The sequence below is a fragment of the Triplophysa rosa genome, linkage group LG3 (assembly GCF_024868665.1).
Source record: "Triplophysa rosa linkage group LG3, Trosa_1v2, whole genome shotgun sequence".
Taxonomy (NCBI): Eukaryota; Metazoa; Chordata; class Actinopteri; order Cypriniformes; family Nemacheilidae; genus Triplophysa; species Triplophysa rosa.
Window position 1 is genome coordinate 1374829 of NC_079892.1, and position 22350 is coordinate 1397178.

At 39.4% G+C, this 22350-nt stretch overlaps 1 protein-coding gene across 1 annotated transcript in view; it reads right to left on the reverse strand.

The window, feature by feature from the left end:
* Positions 1-22350, reverse strand: part of kcnq1.2 (potassium voltage-gated channel, KQT-like subfamily, member 1.2) — a 103238-nt gene that overhangs the window by 48716 nt on the left and 32172 nt on the right. The window contains exons 8-14 of the mRNA XM_057329282.1: positions 22068-22178; positions 21603-21698; positions 21398-21529; positions 19037-19178; positions 16855-16905; positions 15914-16022; positions 15594-15662 (exon numbers count right to left, since the gene is read on the reverse strand). Coding sequence (XP_057185265.1) covers positions 15594-15662; positions 15914-16022; positions 16855-16905; positions 19037-19178; positions 21398-21529; positions 21603-21698; positions 22068-22178 — 710 coding nt within the window. The remainder of the gene's footprint in view (positions 1-15593; positions 15663-15913; positions 16023-16854; positions 16906-19036; positions 19179-21397; positions 21530-21602; positions 21699-22067; positions 22179-22350) is intronic.

Consider the following 22350-nt stretch of genomic DNA (forward strand, 5'->3'; position numbering starts at 1 on the left):
AATCTCACTAATTTAGCATCATCTGATATCATCATCAATTTAGAGTAAAGCCAAAGCACATTACAGTAAAATAAAACATGGTAAATGATGGCTGTATTCATATACCATGCTCAGGGTTATGACCCTTCAGACGTCAACATCAATTTGCTGCCTTTTTAAATCAAAGGTGTTTTCAATTTGTATTTCAAACTAAATTAAAGTTTACCAAGTTAAATTTACTAATAAAAACCTGCATTAAAAACCTTTTATCCAAAGCATCTCTGCATGGTAAGACCGCAGTATTTTTTGTAAGGGTCATCTGTGTAACACATGAGACATTGTGGTGGTTTGGTGACGTGGGTGGGTTTAAACGTCACAGGACAGACGTATGGACTCTGTGCACAAACCCCTCAGTGTTCTTCGCATCGTTCTAAAGGAGGATAAGAGCTTCGACGGTTCGGGGGGGAATTAAGCTTGATGCCCAGACAGAATTAGTTCCACACAGACTAAACACTGTGCAACCAAACAATTACGAGCCCCCACCGCTGGCAAATCAGGGTTGCTAGGCAACCAGGGGAAGTGAGGGGGTGCAGTTAGCGGTGTGTGCTAAGACATCCATCACTACGACTATTAATCATATTTAAATTGACAAAAAAAGAAAAGAAAGTTAACTCGCCCTCCATCGTTTGAGATACAGACGTCAATGAGTCTTAAATCATGAGGTGTGATGAGAAGAGACTCCTGAAATGATCTCCCGAAGACATTAAAAGCTGTAAAAATACTAAATGATGTTAAAGGAGGAACTGAGCCATATCTAACAGCCACCTGATAATCATCTACAACATCCAGGCAACCAAACAACAACGTCATGGTAACGTAACCCTTCGAACAATAACTTTTCACATTATATTCAGGAAAAAAACACATTTTATTTCACACCAGAAGACGTCATTTGTATTTTTACAAAACTACTAACATGTAAAAAAATATATATATAATATTTACATGTATTTATTTATATTTACTAATAATTGAAATTATATATAAATGCTTATTAATTTTTATATTTTCCTTAAATATATGCATGTATGTGTATGTGTTAATAACTACAAAATTATTATGCACAGTACACAGATATATATTATGTAACACAAACTTTTATTCTGGATGCGATTAATCGAGATTAATCGTTTGACAGCCCTAATTAATAAATAAATAAATTAGGGCTGTAGAATGATTAATGATGATTAATCGGATTCAGAATAAAAGTTTGTGTTTACATAATATGTCTGTGTACTGTGCATATTAATTTAGTTTTTTTAACATACACGTACATGTATACATATTTGGAATTTATTTATAATTGTTTATTAATTTTTATATTTTTCTTAAATAAATGCATGTTTGTGTATGTTTTTATAAACATAAAATTAATATGCACAGTACACAGACATATATATACTGTAAATGTAAACACAAACTTTGACTCTGGATGCGATTAATCGAGATTAATCATTTGACACCCCTAAAAATATATATATATTTATAGTGTAACTAAAAGAAATAAATAAAAAATGTTTAACGAAACATCCAGAATCAATATTTTACAACAGATTTTTTTAAGCAAAACATTTCGGTCACAAATTATGCACAAATCGATTGACCGACCCAAACGCACTTTTACATTACGAGCCAGACGTAAACAAACAGATCAAGTGCCAGACATGGTGAACGCTACATCAGAACAAAGAGTCTCTCACAGCTTGCCCTTTTGGAGGGGGGGTGGTTACGAGCCGCCCCTGTGCCTGCCTGCATGAGAGACACATCGCTCGCCGTACACCTGTGTGCAGAAAGACTCTTTGTCTGAAGGGCTTTAATTCAACATGACGCTGCTCTTCACACATGTGGAACGGTTCAGCCGTCCTCGTGGTCGCCGCTGATTAGAAACGTGCGTTGAACCGTTTGCGGCTGAGGGGGTAATAGCTGAGCGTGTGTTTTTGTGTTAGTGTAGAGGTCAAGTGTGTGTTTTTGTGTAAGCGGTACGCACAGATCCACTTCTTCCATCGATCTGATCGTGAGGAAAAGACACACACACACACGTGCAGCTTTGCAAACGGTTTATTCAACACCTAGGTGGATCGTTTTGAAAGATGGTTGCTCCATACCTCTGTCAATGATACACATTGCATTAAGCCTTCAGGGCAAAATAAAGTTTGAGTTGTGTCACATTCACATCTGTGTTTCTGCTCCTGTCAGACATCAGCCAATAAACACTGAAGAATATGTGGAGAGAAATGACGGATGAGTTTAAAGAGAGAGACATCTGGAAAGAAAATGAGTTAAAGTGAGGTGATAAGATCGTGCTGACAGACAGGAGGAGAGAGAGAGAGAGAGAGAGAGAGAGAGAGAGAGAGAGAGAGAGAGAGGAAAAAATGACAATGATTCCACTATCTTAAAGAGATTGCACAAAATTACCTCGGTGACCATCTCTACTTCGAAAGGGAACACAACAGAGAGACAGACAGACAGGGAGAGAGAGGAGAGAAAACAAAAGTCATCATCCTCAGTGAGTTTGGATGTGTGAGCTCTGGACCAAAGCTCTGTTTCCTGAAACTGACGCTCCAGAATCAACAAACCCCGTCTCAGCACCACAGGGCGCTCCAGCACCTGTCAACAGTGTTGAGCAAGTTACTCTGGAAATGTGATTAAATTACTGATTACTGGTTACTCCATTTAAAAGTAATCAAGTTACTGGTCTGATTACTTTATTTCAAAAGTAATTAGTTACACTACTCGTTACATTAATACCCCCCACCCCTCAAAAACACAAAATAACCTCTTTTGCCTTCTCAAGACTAAACTTTACTGGGAAGTGCATACTCTACTCTATCTCGTCTTTAATTCTTTTAATACATTCTTTCTGCTTATTCCATACTAAACCCTGTCATAAATAATAATAATAATGAAACTTTATTCACGACTCTGCTTTATCTTGTCATGGATTTCTTGGTCTTGTGGCAGAGTCGTGGCAAAGCCTTATGTTTAGTGAGAGAAGCCATGGGGTGTTTACCTTTTTGACATTGCATGTGCTTTCTCGTGTCTTGTCATTGGCCCCGCCCCTCTCGTTTCATGTATTGCTTCCCTGCCATGTCTAATGTTTCCCACCTGCCCTCGTTGATTACCCTTCGTTTGTCTTCCCTTTAAAATGCCCTCATGTTTCATTGTCTTGTTGCTCGGTCATTGTATGTGGTTGTTGTGCCTCTGTTGTGGTCATGTGTGTCCCAGAGTGAGTACGTTTACATTGTTCCCTAGTCTTGTTCTGTTTCGCTCCAAGTATACCGCGTTTTTGTATACCCCTCGTCTTGCTTTGTCTACCCTTACCTTGCCTGTTTATTTTGACGTTGTGTCACAAGTTTGTTTTGTTATTTTCTAGTTTTGCCCCATCGAGGGAAGTCTTTTGTTTGAATTCTTGTTTTGTTATCGTGTCCGTTTTTTCCCCATTGTGGGTTTTTTGGTTTCATGTTATCGTGTTAATTAATTAATAAAAGTCTTTGTTAACCCCTGCATTTCCGCTGCCTGCACTTGGGTTCTCCTCACAGTCTATTCCTGACAGAATGACCGAGCCAAGACTGAACCCAGCAGGCAGCATGGAGGAGTCTAACGAAGCGTTCAAGTGCCGCCAGGCTCACGTCCTGTTCGGCTTCCGCCAGAGGGGGATCCCCGTGAAAGACTTCGCCATGGACTTCCTGTCCACCGCGCGCTACTCGGGGTTCACCGAGGCAGAATTGAAGGTAATCTTCAACAGCTGCCTCGATGAACCTTTCGAGCCAGCTGAGATGCGCTTGTTGAGACCCGCGATGATTCATGAGGAGCCCAGGGGAATGTCCATGGCGGAGCCTCTCACGGGGCTGGCGACCATCCAGGAGGATAGCCCCTTACAGGTCGGGGTTTTGGGTGTCACCACGCCATCCATCCAGTCCGGTGCAGCCGGCATCCCAGCCGGTGATCCAGCCGGCGGCCCAGCCGGTGATCCAGCCGGCGTCTTGTCCGGTGTCCAGTATCATGCCCAGCCCGATGCAGCCGGCGTCCAGTCCTGTGTCCAGTCCGGTGCAGCTGGTATTCAGTCGGCTGCAGCCGGAGTCCATTCCGGTGTCCTGTCCTGTCCAGCCGGTGCAGTAGCCGGCGTCCCAGCCAGTGCAGCAGCCGGCCTTCCAGCCGGCGTCAAGCCCTGTCCAGCCGGCCTTCCAGCCAGACCAATTCCTGACACAACAAAATCCAGTCCATAAAAGAGAACAAAACATGTTTCCAATCTCGAGTTATTGTGCAATTTCACACAATTTCTTTGAGGGGACGAGCTACTAAGGCAATTCCCATCTGAGCGGAATAACTTGCAAATAGAGACCTAATGAATTCCTTGAGCCAGAGCCGGAGGAGAGATGTGTGACACACACAATCCACTTCTCCAAACACACGCTGTCAGTCCAAACACAGTGCCATTTACACTTTTCTCTGCGTAATCTTGCAGTCAAACACAGACATACAGCTTGGGAACATCTGTAAAGTTGAAAATGATTTAAAAATAAATCAATTATTTTTCATTAAAAACATAAAAAAGATGATTTATTATTTATTAAAATTTTATTTATTTTAGCCTCGGGTTATATGGGTGGTGTAGTTACTAACATTAGTTTTAAACATAAACAACACAAGTCTATATTATGCCAGCAGTGTGTGTGTGTGTGTGTGTGTGTGTGAGAGAGAGAGAGAGAGAGAGAGAGAGAGAGAGAGAATGTGTAAGTATGTGAGAGTGTGTAAATGTGTCTGAGTGTGTGTGTGTGTGTGTGTGTGTGAGAGAGAGAGAGAGAGAGAGAGAGAGAGAGAGAGAGAGAGAGGGTTATTATTTCAAATAACACAGTTTACGACGAGCAAAACCAACATAAATACTGCTGTACATCAAATAAATCTTATTTATGATAGGTGTATAATTAAAGCTAACCTACTATATAAAAACAAGAAAACTAAACTAAAATCTGGTGATGAAATCTGGTTTGACAAAGAATGTAAAATGAAAAGAAAACAACTCCGACAGCTCTCCAACCTAAAACACAGAGAGCCACACAAACCAGAAACAGACAAAACTATTGTGAAGCACTTAGGGACACAGAAATACAATCCATTATAAAAAACAACATTACCTTAACCATACTCTCAATGAAATCCAAGACTCTATTAATAATAATTGATTCTGGGAAAAATGGAATAGTGTAAATAAACAACAACACCAGGATATAGCCGTACAAAATGGAGAACTATGGAAAGACTACTTTAAAACCCTGTTCAGAGAAATCTCCTCAGATAGTCTTAAACCTGATCAGAAAACCCTACAAAACAAACTAAACCGGTTAGAATCGACAATCAAAAACAACCAAAATCCTCTCGACTATCCCATTAGTCTGAAAGAATTAAATGAAGCACTAAACAAACTCAAACCCAGGAAGGCATGCGGTTTAGACAACATCAGAACAGAGATGTTAAAGCACAGTCCTACAGTGATGCAGGAAGCTCTCCTAAAACTATTTCATCTGATATTACAATCTGGACACTTTCCTGAATCCTGGAATACAGGCTTAATACAGCCACTGTACAAGAGCGGAGATCAATGTGACCCCAATAACTACCGAGGCATTTGTGTGAACAGTAACCTGGGGAAGACTTTCTGTAGTATCCTGAATACTCCAATTCAAGCTTTCCTTACCAAACACAATGTCTTCAGTAAAAGTCTGATCGGATTTCTACCAAACCACCGCACCACCGACCACATCTACACACTACAGGCATTAGTCAATGAGCACGTCCATCATAAAAACAAAGGAAAAATATATGCATGTTTTGTTGATTTAAAAAAAGCATTTGATTCAATATGGCATGACGGCCTATATTATAAAATTCTACAATCAGGCATAGGTGGAAAAGCTTATGACATCATTAAATCTATGTACACAGAAAACAAATGCGGAGTTAAAATTGGCGATAAAAGAACAGAATTTTTCTCTCAGGGGCGGAGTAAGACAGGGATGCAACTTGAGTCCAACTCTGTTTAACTTCTATATCAATGAGTTAGCCGTGTTACTGGAACAATCTGCAACAGCCGGTCTCACGCTAAACAACTCCGAGGTGAAATGTCTTCTGTATGCTGATGATCTGGTGCTGCTGTCAGACACCGCCGAAGGTCTACAGCAACACCTACACCTGCTGGAGAAATACTGTCAAAACTGGGCCCTGACAGTCAATCTGAACAAAACTACAATGATGATTTTACAGAAAAAAGCCAGATTACAGGATACCAGATACACATTCACTCTGGGAAACACTACAATAGAACACACTTTACACTACAATTATCTCGGCCTAAAAATCAGCGCGTCAGGTGGTTTTGGTCTGGCAGTGAATGCACTGAAAGAGAAAGCTAGACGTGTGTTTTACGCCATCAAAGGCAGATTCACCCAAACAGATATTCCAGTTCCAGTCTGGTGTCAAATCTTTGATAGTGTGATTATGCCTATAGCTCTATATGGCTGCGAGGTTTGGGCTCCACAGTGTCTGACAGATTACTCCAAATGGGATAAACACCCCATAGAATCCCTGCATGCTGAATTCTGTAGAAACATTTGAAGAGTTCAGAGAAGAACACCAAACAATGCATGCAGGGCTGAATTAGGCAGATACCCCCTGATAATACACATCCAAAAATATTCTCTCAAATTCTGGACACACCTTAACTCAAGTCCTCCTCACACACTTCAATATGAAGCACTTAAAACCCAAGAGCTGAGACCTAAAGCCAGTCCCTTCTGCCAGCTGCCTCTGAACCTTCACACCGGCACAACCGAACAGAACCAAATCAGAATAAACCAAATGATCAGAGAAAGTCAAAAGTCATATTGAGATCACTGGGAAGAGGAAAGTAAAAACCAAAGTAAACTAGAATGCTATCGGACCCTAAACAGACAATAGAATGTGTCAGATGATGTCTACACTGTTGGAGATGTGAAACAGAGACGGATCCTGAGCGAACACAGACTCAGTGATCACAGTCTGGCCGTAGAGAGAGGCAGACACACACAAACATGGAGTCTGTGCACACTGTGACACTGCTGAGGTGGAGACTGAGACACACTTTCTCCTTCATTGTGATCAATTTAAAGGTGTGAGAGAGAAACACTTTCACACAGGTCATGCCAGAGTTTGATAGGTGTTGAGAAACAGAGCGAATGCAGATGTTAGTGGGGAGAAGAGACACACATCAGCTGCACAAACTACTGCCTTCATCTGCTACGATCAATGCACATCTACCTATAAAGGTCAACACATGCAGTTCTGTTGCTAAAATAAAACATGTCATCCACCCTGACAAATGCTCATAAACCACATCAAACATCAGTCAAAGTGACAGTCTAACACACGCGACCCGGACACCTGGCACAACACAAAACTCTCTGTGCTCCGTTCCCTCACGCCGACCCGACAGCGTGTTCTACTACACGAGGTCATACGTGTCGACCAATTACAGTGTTCAAAAGATCAACAGTCCAACCATCAGATGAGGTTCATAATCACCAGATGAACTGAGCTGTTATAGAATATTATACACCAGAACACAGAGAATGTTCTGAGAGCATCCAAACCGGACAGTCTTACATCACTAAACAAAAGTTGTGAGAAAAGAAAAAACGTGGGCATTACATACTGTGCTACACAAAAACACACAGTATCCGCTTTTCACCTTCTGTTTTTCATTCATGATCACTGATTTAACACACCAGCAAACAAGATTTTACAACCCAGTTGTGTAGGAAATGATGTCAGCACTGGCCCGATTACCTCATGAACATTTATTTTTAGATCTTTTCATCTCAGAATGACTCATGACTCTCTTCAGACGGGCTGTTTTTCTCAAACTTGCGCGACCTGGAGCAGTTTATAAGATCAGACACACAACTCGCTGTTTCATCACCAGACAGAAATATCCGCTGCTTCAGGATTTCATCGTGAAAGTCATCAATGTCACACATCAACGCTAAAACACAAACCAACATTTTCAGCTCAACCATCTCAGTTTCTTCATCTTCTGACCCAGCCGTCTATCTACACATCCCACAATCTTCACAGAAAACTGGGAGTGCATTCATTCCAATCGTATCTTGGCTGTGTCTTTAAAGTACGTCAGAGATGATTCCTGAAACAAGATTACGTGCACGATAAAAGAGCGTGTCGTGTGAAATGAACCCGAGCTATGATATGAAGATCAAGAGAAGCTCTGCTATCAGTTCTTCATTTCGTCTGGAGTGATGAAAGCTTTCAGCGACGTGTTGACTTGTTGTGAACGCACACACAGGAAGTGAAGCGATGCGCTTCCCACTTCCTGTATGCCACTTCGTCTTCAACTGAAAACATGCGTTTTGACCGTTCATTTGCACAATCTGTGTTCGACACTTCCACTTTTAACACATCACGCATGTTCAAGTATACGTACAATGCAACACACTGAAAAATGATTATGTGCCATAGTACAGGGGTTTTCAAACTTTATGATGCCAAGGACCCCCAAATATGATTAACCTTTTGTGAGGGACCCCCTTTTCTAAAATATATATCAATCTATATTTTTTTCTGTGTAAAGAAACCTTTAAAAATATGTTGGGTAAATAGAATATTGTAAAGACAACACATTGTTTCTAAACCTAAATAGTCGGCAACAATTTCACTTTGAGTACGAAAAAAGAAACTATAGTGTATATATTCAAATATAAACAATTCTGGAAACTATCCATAGCAAAAAAAAGCAGATAAACACTGTGGACTTTAATCATTTTTTGCTTAATCTTTTTTCCTAGACAATTTCCTTGCATCCTTCTGGAGGCCCCCTGGGGGTCCCCGGACCCCAGTTTGAAAACCCCTGCCTTAGTAGATTTTATCAAAAGAAATAATTAAAATATACTTAATATAATTATATTCCTTTTTAAAATAACGTAAAAATCTTGGGAATAAAATCTACTAATTTTGGTTGTTAAGATTTTAATTATTTTGTTTGAGTAATTTTTATTGAACAAATCATTAAGTAAATCCAACTCAATTTTGTTAAACCATTTAAATAGGTCAAATTAAGTTTACTTATTTATTTTGTGTTGAGACTACATCCATATTTTTTGTAGATATAACTACATTGGCAGTTGATCTGTAGTTCCCAGCATGCTTTGTATCTGACTGCATTATGAGATACATTTTCCAGATTTACAGTCATTTTAAGTGTTTTTCAGTAAAAAGAAAGACTTTGTTTCGTGTTTTTTGTTGATTTATCTTTGAGATTTATGAGAGTTTTGGTATTAATTTTAAGTTTGGGGTTTTTACGTTGTTACCAAGCGGTACTTGTGCCTCGGCTGAGGGAGGTTATATAATATTAGTCATGAAGTGTGTTATTTCACTTATAGACCAGTAACTGAGCTAATGCCAGTACAGAGACCACCAGTCTCTTCTTACTTCACCATCTACTGTATATTGTAAAAACATAGTATATTTCAATATGAAAGTAAGTGATGCGTGAAATTTGAGTTAGACATGTTTTTGTTCAGCGTTTTTTGTTTACTTGATATTTTAACAAAAGCTAAATGTATTTAATAAGTAGAATTTACTTTATTCTCGTTAGCAAGTCGTACTTGAATTACAGCAGCAAATTTTACTTAAAAAATGTTCGTGCAAATTGTTACAAGGATTTTATTAAGTAAATTCTACGAGTTATTTTTTTCAGTGCACTGGCAGCTGTCAATCAATCATTTTGAATACTAACTAAACAGAGTAAATAAGAATCAAAGTCCCCGTGAACCGGAAGTTGCGATCGTTTTTACTTTCGTATTTTGGCGCATTTCCGAGTGAAATGGAATTTCTAATGAGAAAAATAGTGGGCGTGGCTTTCGTCTTTCTCTGCGATTTAGTGGGTGTGTAAAAACAGTCGTTGTGTTTTAAAATGGAACTGGTAGCAAACTGACAGTTGAAGGGGAGGAGTTAACGGATGCTCCGCCCAGGCCATCAAACATTGGTCATTTTAGATGGATAGTCACTACAGGACTGAAGTGCATTTTCAGATTTTAGCTAAAGATTATGAAGGGAACACGAATTTTAAAAAGAGAACGACCCACATTGATAAACTATTTACAATAAACAATGCAATATTTCATGATAAAGTAGGCATTGTCATTTTTAATTTCACTGGGACTTTAAACACTGGAGTGTGGATTTATGATATCTCCTATTAATATTAAAGAAGCGTCTGTAATGTGTGAAATGCGACATGATGTTATAAGATGAGAAACGTCACACATCACAGCGTTTACTAGCTTGTATCTACAAAATGAGTGTTAGTTTGCATAACCTTCTCACCAGACCTCTTCACCTCAGGTCTCAGTTTCTGCTCGTATGCACGCGGCGGTGAGGAAGGGCCGGCTTTTCAACACTCCGCCAGACTTATTGGAAAAATCATTAGTGGCACTTAAAGTCGAGACCCCAGGGATCTGTGTAATGAGGGCTGTATGGCTCTGGTTATGAGAGTCCATCGGCCTGGAACATTCACAAAGTCAAACACATGTTAGTTTATTAAATATCTTGCCGATTTAAATATGAGTTGAGATATTTGACCACATTTAAGGCAAAACCACTTCACAATATCGCAATTCTGCATATTTTATACTGGTCTCTGGTTTGCATACTCCATGAGCAGATTATTGAGAATCAGATGAACTCGTTCTTCTCGTGTCATTTGAAAAGGCTTAAATTTCATAGGAGAGCGGGTGCGACTGCAAACACTTAACGTAATGAAGCATGGATTCCCCCACGCGCGAGCATAAAGTCTGCTCGGAAACAACATTACGGCCACATAGGTAATGAATGCGAAGCCTGCGGAGCATTAAAAACATCTTGAGGCTCAAAGTGTCGCATGAAGATCACCTGAGAGCGACAACAGATGTTATATGTGACCCTGGAGGACAAAACCAGTCTTGAGGAGGATGGGAATATTTGTGGCAATAGCCGAACATTGTGTGGGTCAAAATGATCCATGTTTCTTTTATGCCAAAAATCATTAGGATACTAAGTAAAGATCATGTTTCATGAAGATATTTTGTAAATTTCCAACCGTAAATATATCAAAACTTTAATTTTGTAAGTGGATGCAGCAAAATCTGTATTTATATCTGCACAAAAATGCTAGGAAGTTTGGTATCTATGTAAAGTTTAGAATGTCTGCTTTCGGGTTCTTTTACTCTACACAACGTTATTACAGCGGTAAGCCAATAAAGAGCATTAAAACAAACCTGTTTCTTTTTAGCAACAGCCTGCTGCTGCGCCTCTGATGAACAACTTCAAAGGCGATTTTCTCCATTTTTTTTGCACCATCAGAATAGTTAAATAGTTGTATCTCGGCAAAATATCGTCCCATCCTAACATACATTAATGGAAAGTTTATTAATTCCGCTTTCAGATGATGTATAAATCTCAATTTCAAAAAATTGACCCATAAGACTGGTTTTGTTTTCCAGGGTCACTTATACTGTACTTATTGCAAAAATCCATAACTCCAAGTATGCAGATTCTCTGTATGTATGTAATTATGGGATGTTTTGTTATAATAAAATGCAGGCAAGATCGATATGCTAAAAGAAAACAAATAATTTACTAATAATTATCATAAACTATTCTATCCATCTGATACAACCATAATTCTAAAATGGAAATCACAGAATCGTGGAATTACACATTTTGTATTCATATTTTATTTAAAAAAAAATGAATGTAAAGATTTGAATGTAAAGATATTTATAAACTTGTTTAAGTAGTAGCCAACAATAGGGAAGTATTAAGAATATGGACACACAATCCCAGTAATAAACGCACCAAGACCACACCCACTCACTCTCCACGTCAAGGACACGTTTGCACTTTGAACCCAAGGCCACACCCACTCACTCTCCACCCAAGACCACACCTACTTACTCTCCACCCAAGACCACACCCACTCACTCTCCACCCAAGACCACACCCACTCACTTTGCACCCAAGACCACATCCACTTACTCTCCATCCAAGACCACACCCACTCACTCTCTCCTCCCAAGCCCATACCACTCCCACTTTTCCATACCACAGACCAGACCCACAACTCCAAACCACTCCCACTTCCCCATCACTCCAAACCACACCCATCTCTCCGCCCTGTGCCTCTGTTGTCGTCCTTAACAATGAACCGATTCATTCTGCACAGGTGTGTCCTGTGAGCACTACAACCAGCAGCAGCTCTGCATGCATCTTTATGAAAGAAGGTGTGTGTGTGTGTGTGTTCATGTTTGTATATCCCGGTGGGGACCTAAACCTGAATACACACCAACACATGGGGACTCGTGTCACCGTGGGGACCAAAATTGAGGTCCCCAGGGGCAAGAAAGCTAATCAATTGTACAGAACAATATTTTTTACAAATCTAAAAATGCAAAAAGTGTTCTATGATCTTTAGGTTTAGGGATAGGGTTAGGGATAGGGGATAGAATATACAGTTTGTACAGTATAAAAACATTACGCCTATGGACTGTCCCCACGGGGATAGTCAACCAAAGCCTGTGTGTGTGTGCGTGTGTGCGTGTGTGTGTGCGTGTGTGTGTGTATAAAGATAAACAAAAAGCCAGTGTATATACACACAGAAAATAAAGGATTAGGGCTGAAACGATTCCTCGAGTAACTCGAGTAATTCGAATACAAAAAATCATCGAGGCAATTTGTGTTGGGTTAATCCATTTAACTACAGTACACACGGAGCGCTGCGTTTCCCCACGGACCGTTATTACTGACGCACAGCCCGCTAAACTCTGTTCATGTTACGGGGCTCTCAAGTCTCACGCATTCACCTTCAGACACGTGCATTTGAGTCTGTTCACACGCTCACACGTGTTTCTCATGCTGATAAATAACTGAGAGGTTATTGAAATGGTGAACTGCTCTTTTACTTAGTTTTAGTCTATTACGCGAGTGAAACTTGTTTTCCGGAAAAGTCCATAAAACTAGATTCGGACTAGTGGACGCCGAATCCTGTTATTTACACATGCCATCTGTCTGTTCTGCATGTCTGAGTGAATGAACTGCACAGTTTAACGCGCTACACGCGTGATGCTCATGAATTTGTCTGCGTCTGCGCTGAATGAGGACATGAACACATGAACTTCATCTCCAGAGTTGCTCTGAGAGTTTATTTCAGAACATTTTACTGAGTGAAGCTAACACACTAAAAAATAAGCGTCTTCCGATGACCTGCCAAAATAAAAGTCCGGTTAACTCTGTATGTTTATGTGGACAAATATATTACTATTTAATAGTAAAAAATAAACTAAAACTAATTTAGATAAACTAAATGCATGATGCGTAAGCTGAAGTTAGTTGTTTACCATTGAAATGATTCTTTCTATTTTCATTAATGTTTCTTATTTATACATTTGTATTAGGCCTATATTGCATTTTGAATGTAATATGGCAATGAAATGTACTAAATGGGTTTAGTTTTCACAGATATTAATGTATGCAATTTCAGCAATAAATATGTTAATTTTTCTAAAAAGGAATCAAATTAGTTGTTCATTTTAAGAGACCTGTCTTATTTTCTCTTGTATATTTAGTATTGCTCTTTAATAAAGAAAAAGTACTTATTGTCCGAATACCCGATTAATCGATGGAAAATCAGTAGAATACTCGATTACTAAAATAATCGATAGCTGCAGCCCTAGAAAGGATAAAGATGTGGGTCTGTTTGGGTACCTCCATGTGAATACTGTTTCTTGTATAAAATAAGTTAGATGGGCTGAAGTTTGAGTTTTTATTAAACAAGCTTCATTGAATAACTGTCTGTCACATGCACCTGTACAAACATCTTCTGCTGCTGCTGCTGCTGGCTTCAGTTTCCAAGCGATTGAATTAATGTTCCAGCACAAGACGCATAATCAAATCAAACACTTGCGAGCCACTAAAACGCTGACGTTCTCTTTCTGAATGATCTCTGATCCACACTCGGACAAACCCACATCAGAGCGACCGCACCGGACCACCTGAAACCTCGCACTCAGCGGCCAGAGCGGATCAACACAACATTCAGGTGTTCCCAGAGTACAGACAGACTCCTGGAAGCTGAAGCCGGCAGAGGAAGAAGATATTTGTACAGGTGCACGAGAGCGAACAGAGGCAAACCTTTGAGAAGAGAGACTGAAAACTCACATTTCTCACTAGATTCATCAAATGCAAATTGAACGAAATCCTCAGTATGTTTGAAAAATATGAACACTTGTGTTGTGAAAGCAAAAGAGAAAGTTTTAGGGTCGTCTAGAGAATGTAAAGGAAACAGAAATGTCATCTGCTCTCTGTGTTTATTCTAATATGTACATTTATTTACTCTTTCTCTTCAATTGACCTGCAATCACTGTCACATTATACCAATTTCACAGCATTACGCACAAACACACACAAACAAAACAAGAATTCTCTATCAAAACACACGTCAAACGTGATTGACAAGAAAAAGAAAATGACCGGCCCAATACGCAGACAAAATGATTTGACCTGCAATTACAACTAAGTCAAAACCCAAACATGTTAATGTTCAGTAATAAGGGGCTTTTGGGACGGGAGGACCAGGGGTCGGAGGTCAAGCTGCATAAAAAATAAACACGCCAGCGTGCCGTTTAACGCGACACCGCTTGGTAACAAAAGATGGAGAGCTAGAGAAACAGCAATATCCTGTGTTTACTTTTCTTTGCCATGTTTTTCTTCGGTTTGAGAACGATCTATTGTGGCATCGGGCCGGAGGAGGCGAGCGCTCGATGAACTACAGCTTTGTCAATGGCATTTCAGAGTTTGTAATGTAGAATTTGTAGTTTGGTATCAATCTTGAAAAAATCGAAAACAAAATCGATGGTACAGTTATACAGACCTGAGCGAGCAATCTTTTTTGAGAGAAATGCGTCTTAAAAACCGCCAACATGTCAGACAGAAAGAGAACGTGCCCCTGACGAGTCTTCTAGATGTCTTCATGGTCTTTTAAGTCTGAGCTGAAGATATCAGGAGATTATGCTGATATGATATCACTATCTACTGAAGAACAGAGAGAACGCTCGTCTCTGATCAACACAGAGCACAAAACGCTGAACTCACATCTGAGGTCAAAGGGCAAACGAACCAAAGAGCCAATCAGAAGCTTTGCGTGAGTCTGGATGATGTAAATCTGGTGAGAGAGAGACTGTAAGAGTCTGAACAGCACACGCTCGCTCACCGATCGTCCTGCGCTATAACAAATTACAGTTCGGTAAACAAAGTCCTGCTTCCTACTAACAGCCATGCATAGATATTTACCACGGTAAAAAACATGGTATAGCAAAATTGCTACAGGTTGACCTGTCACAATATAAAGGATAAAAGGCTTTAAATGCATGAAGAAATCACCTCTCCTATCAGACACAAACGAGACCATTCAGACACATCCTGTAATGAAGATGCGGAACAGGAAACAGACAGTCACAGACAGGAAACAGTACCTGCTTGAGTTCAGGTGTTGAGTGGACACGGACTCTCGCTCCTTTGCCACAAACGGACTTCTCAGCAGACTGAAAGAGAGAGAGAGAGGCGCTTTCTTCATCTCATGACGGATGAAGCACAACATCTTGAGATGTTTCAGAAGGATGGAAAAGCAGAAGTGCTGTGAGAGAAATGGGATGAGAGAGAGGGGAAAGGAATGAAAGCACACTGCGTGGTGGTGTGTGAGCTGATACTACAACGAGGAAGAGACTGAGCGGATTTGATCAGATTACAAAATCTAAAATGATGAAGAGATGGACGATAAAGCGGAGTTACTCACTGTGACGCGTCTGTCACTACAGGTAGAGCGATGTCTTCGCCGGTGAAGTCCAGATCATCCGCCAGGCTGTTGTGTCGCGAGATGTCAGGGCCGTCCAACTTTTTCTTTACTGTCCAAAAAAAGACAGTGTTAAAGCCATTGCAAATTGAGTCTGAAATTTGCGTCCGAAATTTGCGTCCGTTAAAAAATAAATACGACCTCACGTTGCGTCAATCACATTTACACACCGCCTCCGATATTTTCGTCCGTCATTCGGACTGGGCTCGATTTTCTGCGTTTTTTGCATCCGTAGCAAGCATTTTGAGAGGCGTTTTGACAATTCCGAGACAGCGTACAAACCAGCGCCAAACACGAAAAAACGCATACGAACATTTCGGACTGTATGTGCAAAGACCTTTACTTTTCATTAAACAACCAGCAATTCTGAAATCATTTCAAGTAAATTAAAAATCTAAAATTTGCGTTTTACAACTACCGGAGAAAAGTTTTAGAACACTTCAGTGAAATGTTTCTCGTCATCTTAAAAAAACCTTTTTTTGACATGTAGCTTATGCTTAAATGTCTGAAATTAGTTTAGTTTAATTTAGTTACAATTTTGCAAACGTACATGTTTTTTTTTTCATTACAAAACTAACTTTTTAAAAAATTGACTGAATCATGAGGAGCCATTAAGAGCTCAGAATAGATGGGAATTAAAAAATAGTCCCAAAGTTTCCTTTTTTTGTTTTATCATTCTAATAAGTTATTGTAAAATGTGGGGAAAATATGAATAAATACGTAAATGTTCTAAAACGTTTGACCGGTAGTGTAGGAAAGTCTTAATTTTGAGGGATTAGAACAGAAATCACAACAGCACACAAAAATATGTAGTTGATTTAAGCATTGTAAATAGTTGGAAAAGGCAGAAATAAAGATAAACGTGTGTAAATGACAGTGTGTACCTGGAGAAGCAGGACATGTGAGTGTGAAAGCCGACCACGAGCGCTGGCGGTCTCATAACATGCAGAAAGAGAAACGCAAACTAAGAACATGCTACACGACAAAAACACGATAGGAACGTTTCTCATAAGAAACTACAGTAATAAGTCTCCTCCAGAAATCTCAGATCTCAACAATGTCTCAAACTGTGCTGGGCAATCAGGAGATTTTTAAGTTGAGTGAGAGATGTCTTTAGGCTGAAAACAGAGATACAGCAGCGCCACATTAACATGCCAATGCAGAAGATGAAAACATGTGAAGGTAAAGAGCGAGACACTCCATCACGGTCTCACTTCATGAGCGGAAGAGTTTAGTGATGCCTGTGTAAGAGGAAACAAACATAACCATTCTAAACCAATCCACACATTTTGTCTGGGATCCAATAACAGTGTGTTTTCTTCTTAACCCCAAAAAAACCAAAATGACTTAAAATATTAACAAAGAAAAATTCTAAATTGTGCACTTTTGCTAAATACAAGAACAGATTACGCCAAATAAGTAAGAAAATAACTTTGTTTAGCATTTTAATCAAGTTTATTTTTCTTACCCTAATGGGCAGATATTATTTTAATTTATATACATTATATAATCATTTTTCTATTCAAATAAATGTGTATTGCTTAACGAACGTGCTGGAAAACGAATTACAGTATATTTTAAATAATGGTTTTGCATATTTCATTCACTCTCCAGTGTTACTTTTTATTATTATTTGTATTACTAATATTATTATTACATTTATTTATCTAGTATTATTATTTTCTATATAAATGGACTATTGTTAAGATGACTGTCTGCGTCACTCAAGAAAAAAAGAAAGACTAAAACACTAATAAATATATTTTTTTGAAGGGCATGGGAAAATGCATCATATGTTGACTTGAAAATCAAATGATGTCATAGCTGCCTGGTTTGATTTGGGACGTTATTACAGAATTTTCCGAGATGCTTCAAATAAATAAAAACATCCGTAACACATTTTCCAATATCGTAAAAGCATGTAACTGAGCCTTTGAACTCACTTAAAAAAATCACGTCCGTGTTATCAAAGGACACAGACATGTGTTGCGATTTCATTATCTTTTTCCTCTCCAGTTTAAATGACTCTTCAGAAGAGACGTGCGTGTGTGCGTGTGTGTGTGTGTGTGTACGTGTGTGTGTGTGTTTTGTGCTGTCTCTGCTGGGGACGGTCTGTTTTAAAGGCACTGCTTTTATCATAAAGCCGTTTGACAGGAAAACCCGTAAAGCCTTATTAAGAGGCGGGCGAGGCAGACGGCATTAGCGGGAGATCATTTGATCACAGGATGTGTTCCACTCACATGTGGAAAATGACAATCATTCACAAGAGAAAAAATGGTCATGTGACAGCGGCAGCTTTTCATCTTTTCATTCATGTTTTTGTCTTTACGTTTTCACTCAAACGTGACACTTCCGCTCAATTTGGGGTGGAGAATGAACACAGATATTTTGGCTGATGAAACTGATCTCTGAGATCTAAAAACAAAGCTTCATGAACACAAATTATTAAGAAAAATAGTTACAGAAGTACAATACCTTTAATACCCCTAAATAGAGATATCATCCATATCGCTTATATTCAATAAAAAAAATAATTTGGTGAGATTTAACGTTTTTGACATTTTAATATAAAAATATTATAGAAAAGAAGTAACATACAATACATAACATGTAGTCAGAGAGTCAGTATATTATGAGATTATTTTCATATTTACTTTTGCTTTTCGTGCGACAGTTTATGCTTTTTGTAGAAATCTAAGTAGAAGGTGGAGAAATACTAAAGAAGTGGCTCCATACTCTATACCAGTGGGTCTCAACCTTTTTCGTTGATTTGTAAACAGTGCCCCCCCAAATTTTAATTAAACCAAAAACATATTCAGTTATACAATGCTGAAACATCAATTCATTTGGTTGATGGTTTAATTTTTCTGATGTTTGATTGCATAAAATCTATGATAAATATATATAGATATACACTTTTCTTCTGAATTCTGAATATTTCCTAAAATGCCACAAAATCTGTGCCCGCCCTGGATCCATCCTGGGGCCCCCAGTTAGAGAACCACTGCTCTATACAGAAAGACTAAAGAGGAACAATCCCAGCATGCCGAGCGAGAGAGGCAATACCTGCAGGCTCCTCTGAAAAGACGGCATCTTTGTCATCGGTGTGCTCGTAGGTGATCTGAGGGATGGAGAGCGCTCTCTCTCCTGCCGGACCCAGAGAACCGTTGTCACGCGTGGATTTGGGTTTTCGTTTATATCGCTTGCTCTGTGGACGCAGATAAAAACAACATTACAGCGTTACAATAACAAAACACTTATATAGTAAAAAACTGTTTTAAAATCCAGAAGTTGCCTTTTTACTTCAAAATTTTTGGCCGCTTCATATTTGTACATTTATTGTACGGAACAAGAGTAAACGATGTGACGTGGTATTGTGCAGTGTCATACGCCAAGATACGTAATAAGACATTCATAATTTCCTCCGATGTGACGTATACGTAACGTCTACATTTACGCATTTTATGACTCTAAGCATTCATTGGAAATCAAACCAATGACCAGTAAATGCACAACAATAAACCTTTTAATCTTACTTAACATAATCTCATACACGATCATCACAGACGTCTTGTGCCTTTTGTGCTAAAATCCCACAGATGTAAAATTCAAATTTGGCCTTTTTTTGAGAATGTCATGAATATCCATGTTCAAAGCCAAGCATAAAACACCTCCTACACTCATGAATTCTGCGGTGACCGTGCCACCTACACAGCCGAATACCTCCAGAGTAAAACATGAGTCACGTCATGGCGCGCCACGAAATCTCACAGCTCAGAGACGGCGAGCGGGATTTGCCAGTGAAATCCCAGATTCCCACTGGCCTGAAAACTGCTGAGGGGGGGGGAGAAATACGGCAGGCCGTGAAAGGCTGGATAGAGAGATGAATGAGAGGTTTATGAACGAGAACAGTCACACGCCCGCACGGAAAGAGGTGGACTCGGCCGGCCGCGCTGCTCAATATGTTCGGAGTCAGAGCTACACAAAGATTTTTTTGTTGTTCCTTGCGCTACACAAAGGGTTTTGCTCCCAGGAGAGAGGCCGATGACATCATCGCGTTTGACTGCGCCTTTGTGCGAGACAGACAAAGAGGGCGTGGGGTCAAACGGGTGACAGAGAGAGAGAGAGAGGGAGGAAAAAAGACTCCATCTCATCAGGTCTCTCACGGAGCTTCTCGCACCTACACTTACATCCGGACCCATTTTCCTCTTGAATACACATGAAACTCACAGTGAGGTCAAATCTGTCTCACAACAGCGTTCATTTCAATGATGAATGACAGAACAGAACCTGTTCTTACAGTGAAACTCAAATCTTGACTGTTTCAAGATGGCGGATGTGTAGACGTGTCTGGAGCTGTCGTATGTGTCAACATTTGCTTACGAAATATATTGTAAACCTATTTTAATACCGTGATGTGATGTGTTTCAGGGTGTTTTTTATGCCTTTAGGACCTGCGGTGGGCTCTGTGACTCCTGGTTAGTGAGGATGTGTTGAAAAAAAAAAAGAATTTTGACATGAGAAAAAATATTAAATAGTCGCTATTTTTTATAATCATATAATTAACTAAAACTATAAAAACATATAAATACAAATAAAATTAAACTATAAATAATTTGTTTTTTCTATATTTTATAGATTTTATAATTAACATATATGTTTAATCTATCTATTGATGCATTTATTTATCTTATTATATACATTATATTTAAAAACATTACATTTGAAGTGTTGCCTTAGCAATAAACTAAGGAAGTTGAGGCACTAAAATAGTTAAATGAAAACAAATACATAAAACTAAAAAACTTTTCTAAACCTATATAACAATGGTAAAACGAATAGATAAATGACAAAAGTACATTAAACTGCCAAATATTCAAATAAAATTGTCATAAATAAATGCTCATTCAAAACATTACTAAAATACAAATGAAAAAGCTAAAAATAACTTTTTAAAGTACTTTTAATAATATTTTTATTGTTGTTTATTATTACTATTGTGATTAAAGATTACAAACATTATTTTTATTTAATGAACGTATGAATCGTTCATGAAATCATTAATTCAGGACATAAACAAGGTCAAGTTCACATCAGCTCTTTCAGTAAGTTGTTCGCTCACACTGATGGGATGTGACCTGAAACAGCCATCACACCCTCTACTGTTCACCTACATCCTGCGCTGACCTTCACATGCATTCTGAGAGCTCACGAGCCTTTAGAAAAGCCCAAACACAATAACAGGCAAAAATGCTTTTACCGTCTCGACCATACAGCGCCCCGCTACGGAGGCTCACGGAGGACAATCGACAGGAAGAAACAGAACAATAAGCAGACACAAAACAAAAACAACACAAAAGACTCCAGACAAGACAGTGGTGTATGTGTTTGCACAAAGGGGAGGAAGTCGAACACTTTTCTCCTCACCAGCCGTCTGAAATTCCCAGGACTGGAGTTTTCAGAGCTTATGATGGGAACGTAGTCGCCCGTCAACACGTACATCTTCCACGTGGCCGCGCAGCCGTCCGGCTTCTCACAGGCGTAGCATCTCCACAGCGTCTGAAACCGAGAGAGTTACGTTGCGTTAGCAAAAACGATCAATGAGACGCGAAGAAAAGCCTTGGGCTAGTACCTGTATGAGAGACGCGGCCGCAGGAATCTGACGGTTAAAATGTTTCTGTCTCTGTTTCTGCTGAACTTTAAGAGCAAAGCCGGATCCCAGAATCCCCTGCACATGGAGAAAAAGATTTAAATACAGTGCATGGTCTGACCGTCTGATTTTTGTTAAATTAGACATTTAGGTGTCTTTGACCCAAAATACAATAATGCATTGTAAATTTGTTCTGTAATTGTACTTGATTGTAAGTGTATGTTATATAATGTGTAACATGAAGACCGCGGGCCCCTGGAGGCTCTATCACTCCTAAATGGAGCACATTAACCCCGGACCCCATTACTGCAGGACCTCTATAGGAAAACACTGCCCGGGGCACCAGACACCAGCATGTGTGTGTGTGTGTGTGTGTGTGTGTGAGAGAGAGAGAGAGAGAGAGAGAGAGAGAGAGAGAGAGAGAGAGAGAGCAGATAGTGTGTTTACCGCGGGCAGAGCAAAGAAAGATATTGCAAACACACTGAAGCAGGAGGCGATGGCTTTTCCGATCCACGTCTGAGGGACTTTGTCTCCGTAGCCAATTGTAGTCACCGTAACCTAGAAGATAAAAATGTTTGATATTGTTCCTTCACAAAGAGACCATTTATCCCAAAAAAATCACAATTCTGTCATCATTGATTCCCCCTCAAGTGGTTGTAAATCTGTATGCACGTCTTTCTTCAGTGAAACACAAAAGAAGATATTTTGAGAAATGTGCTTTGTGGCCATA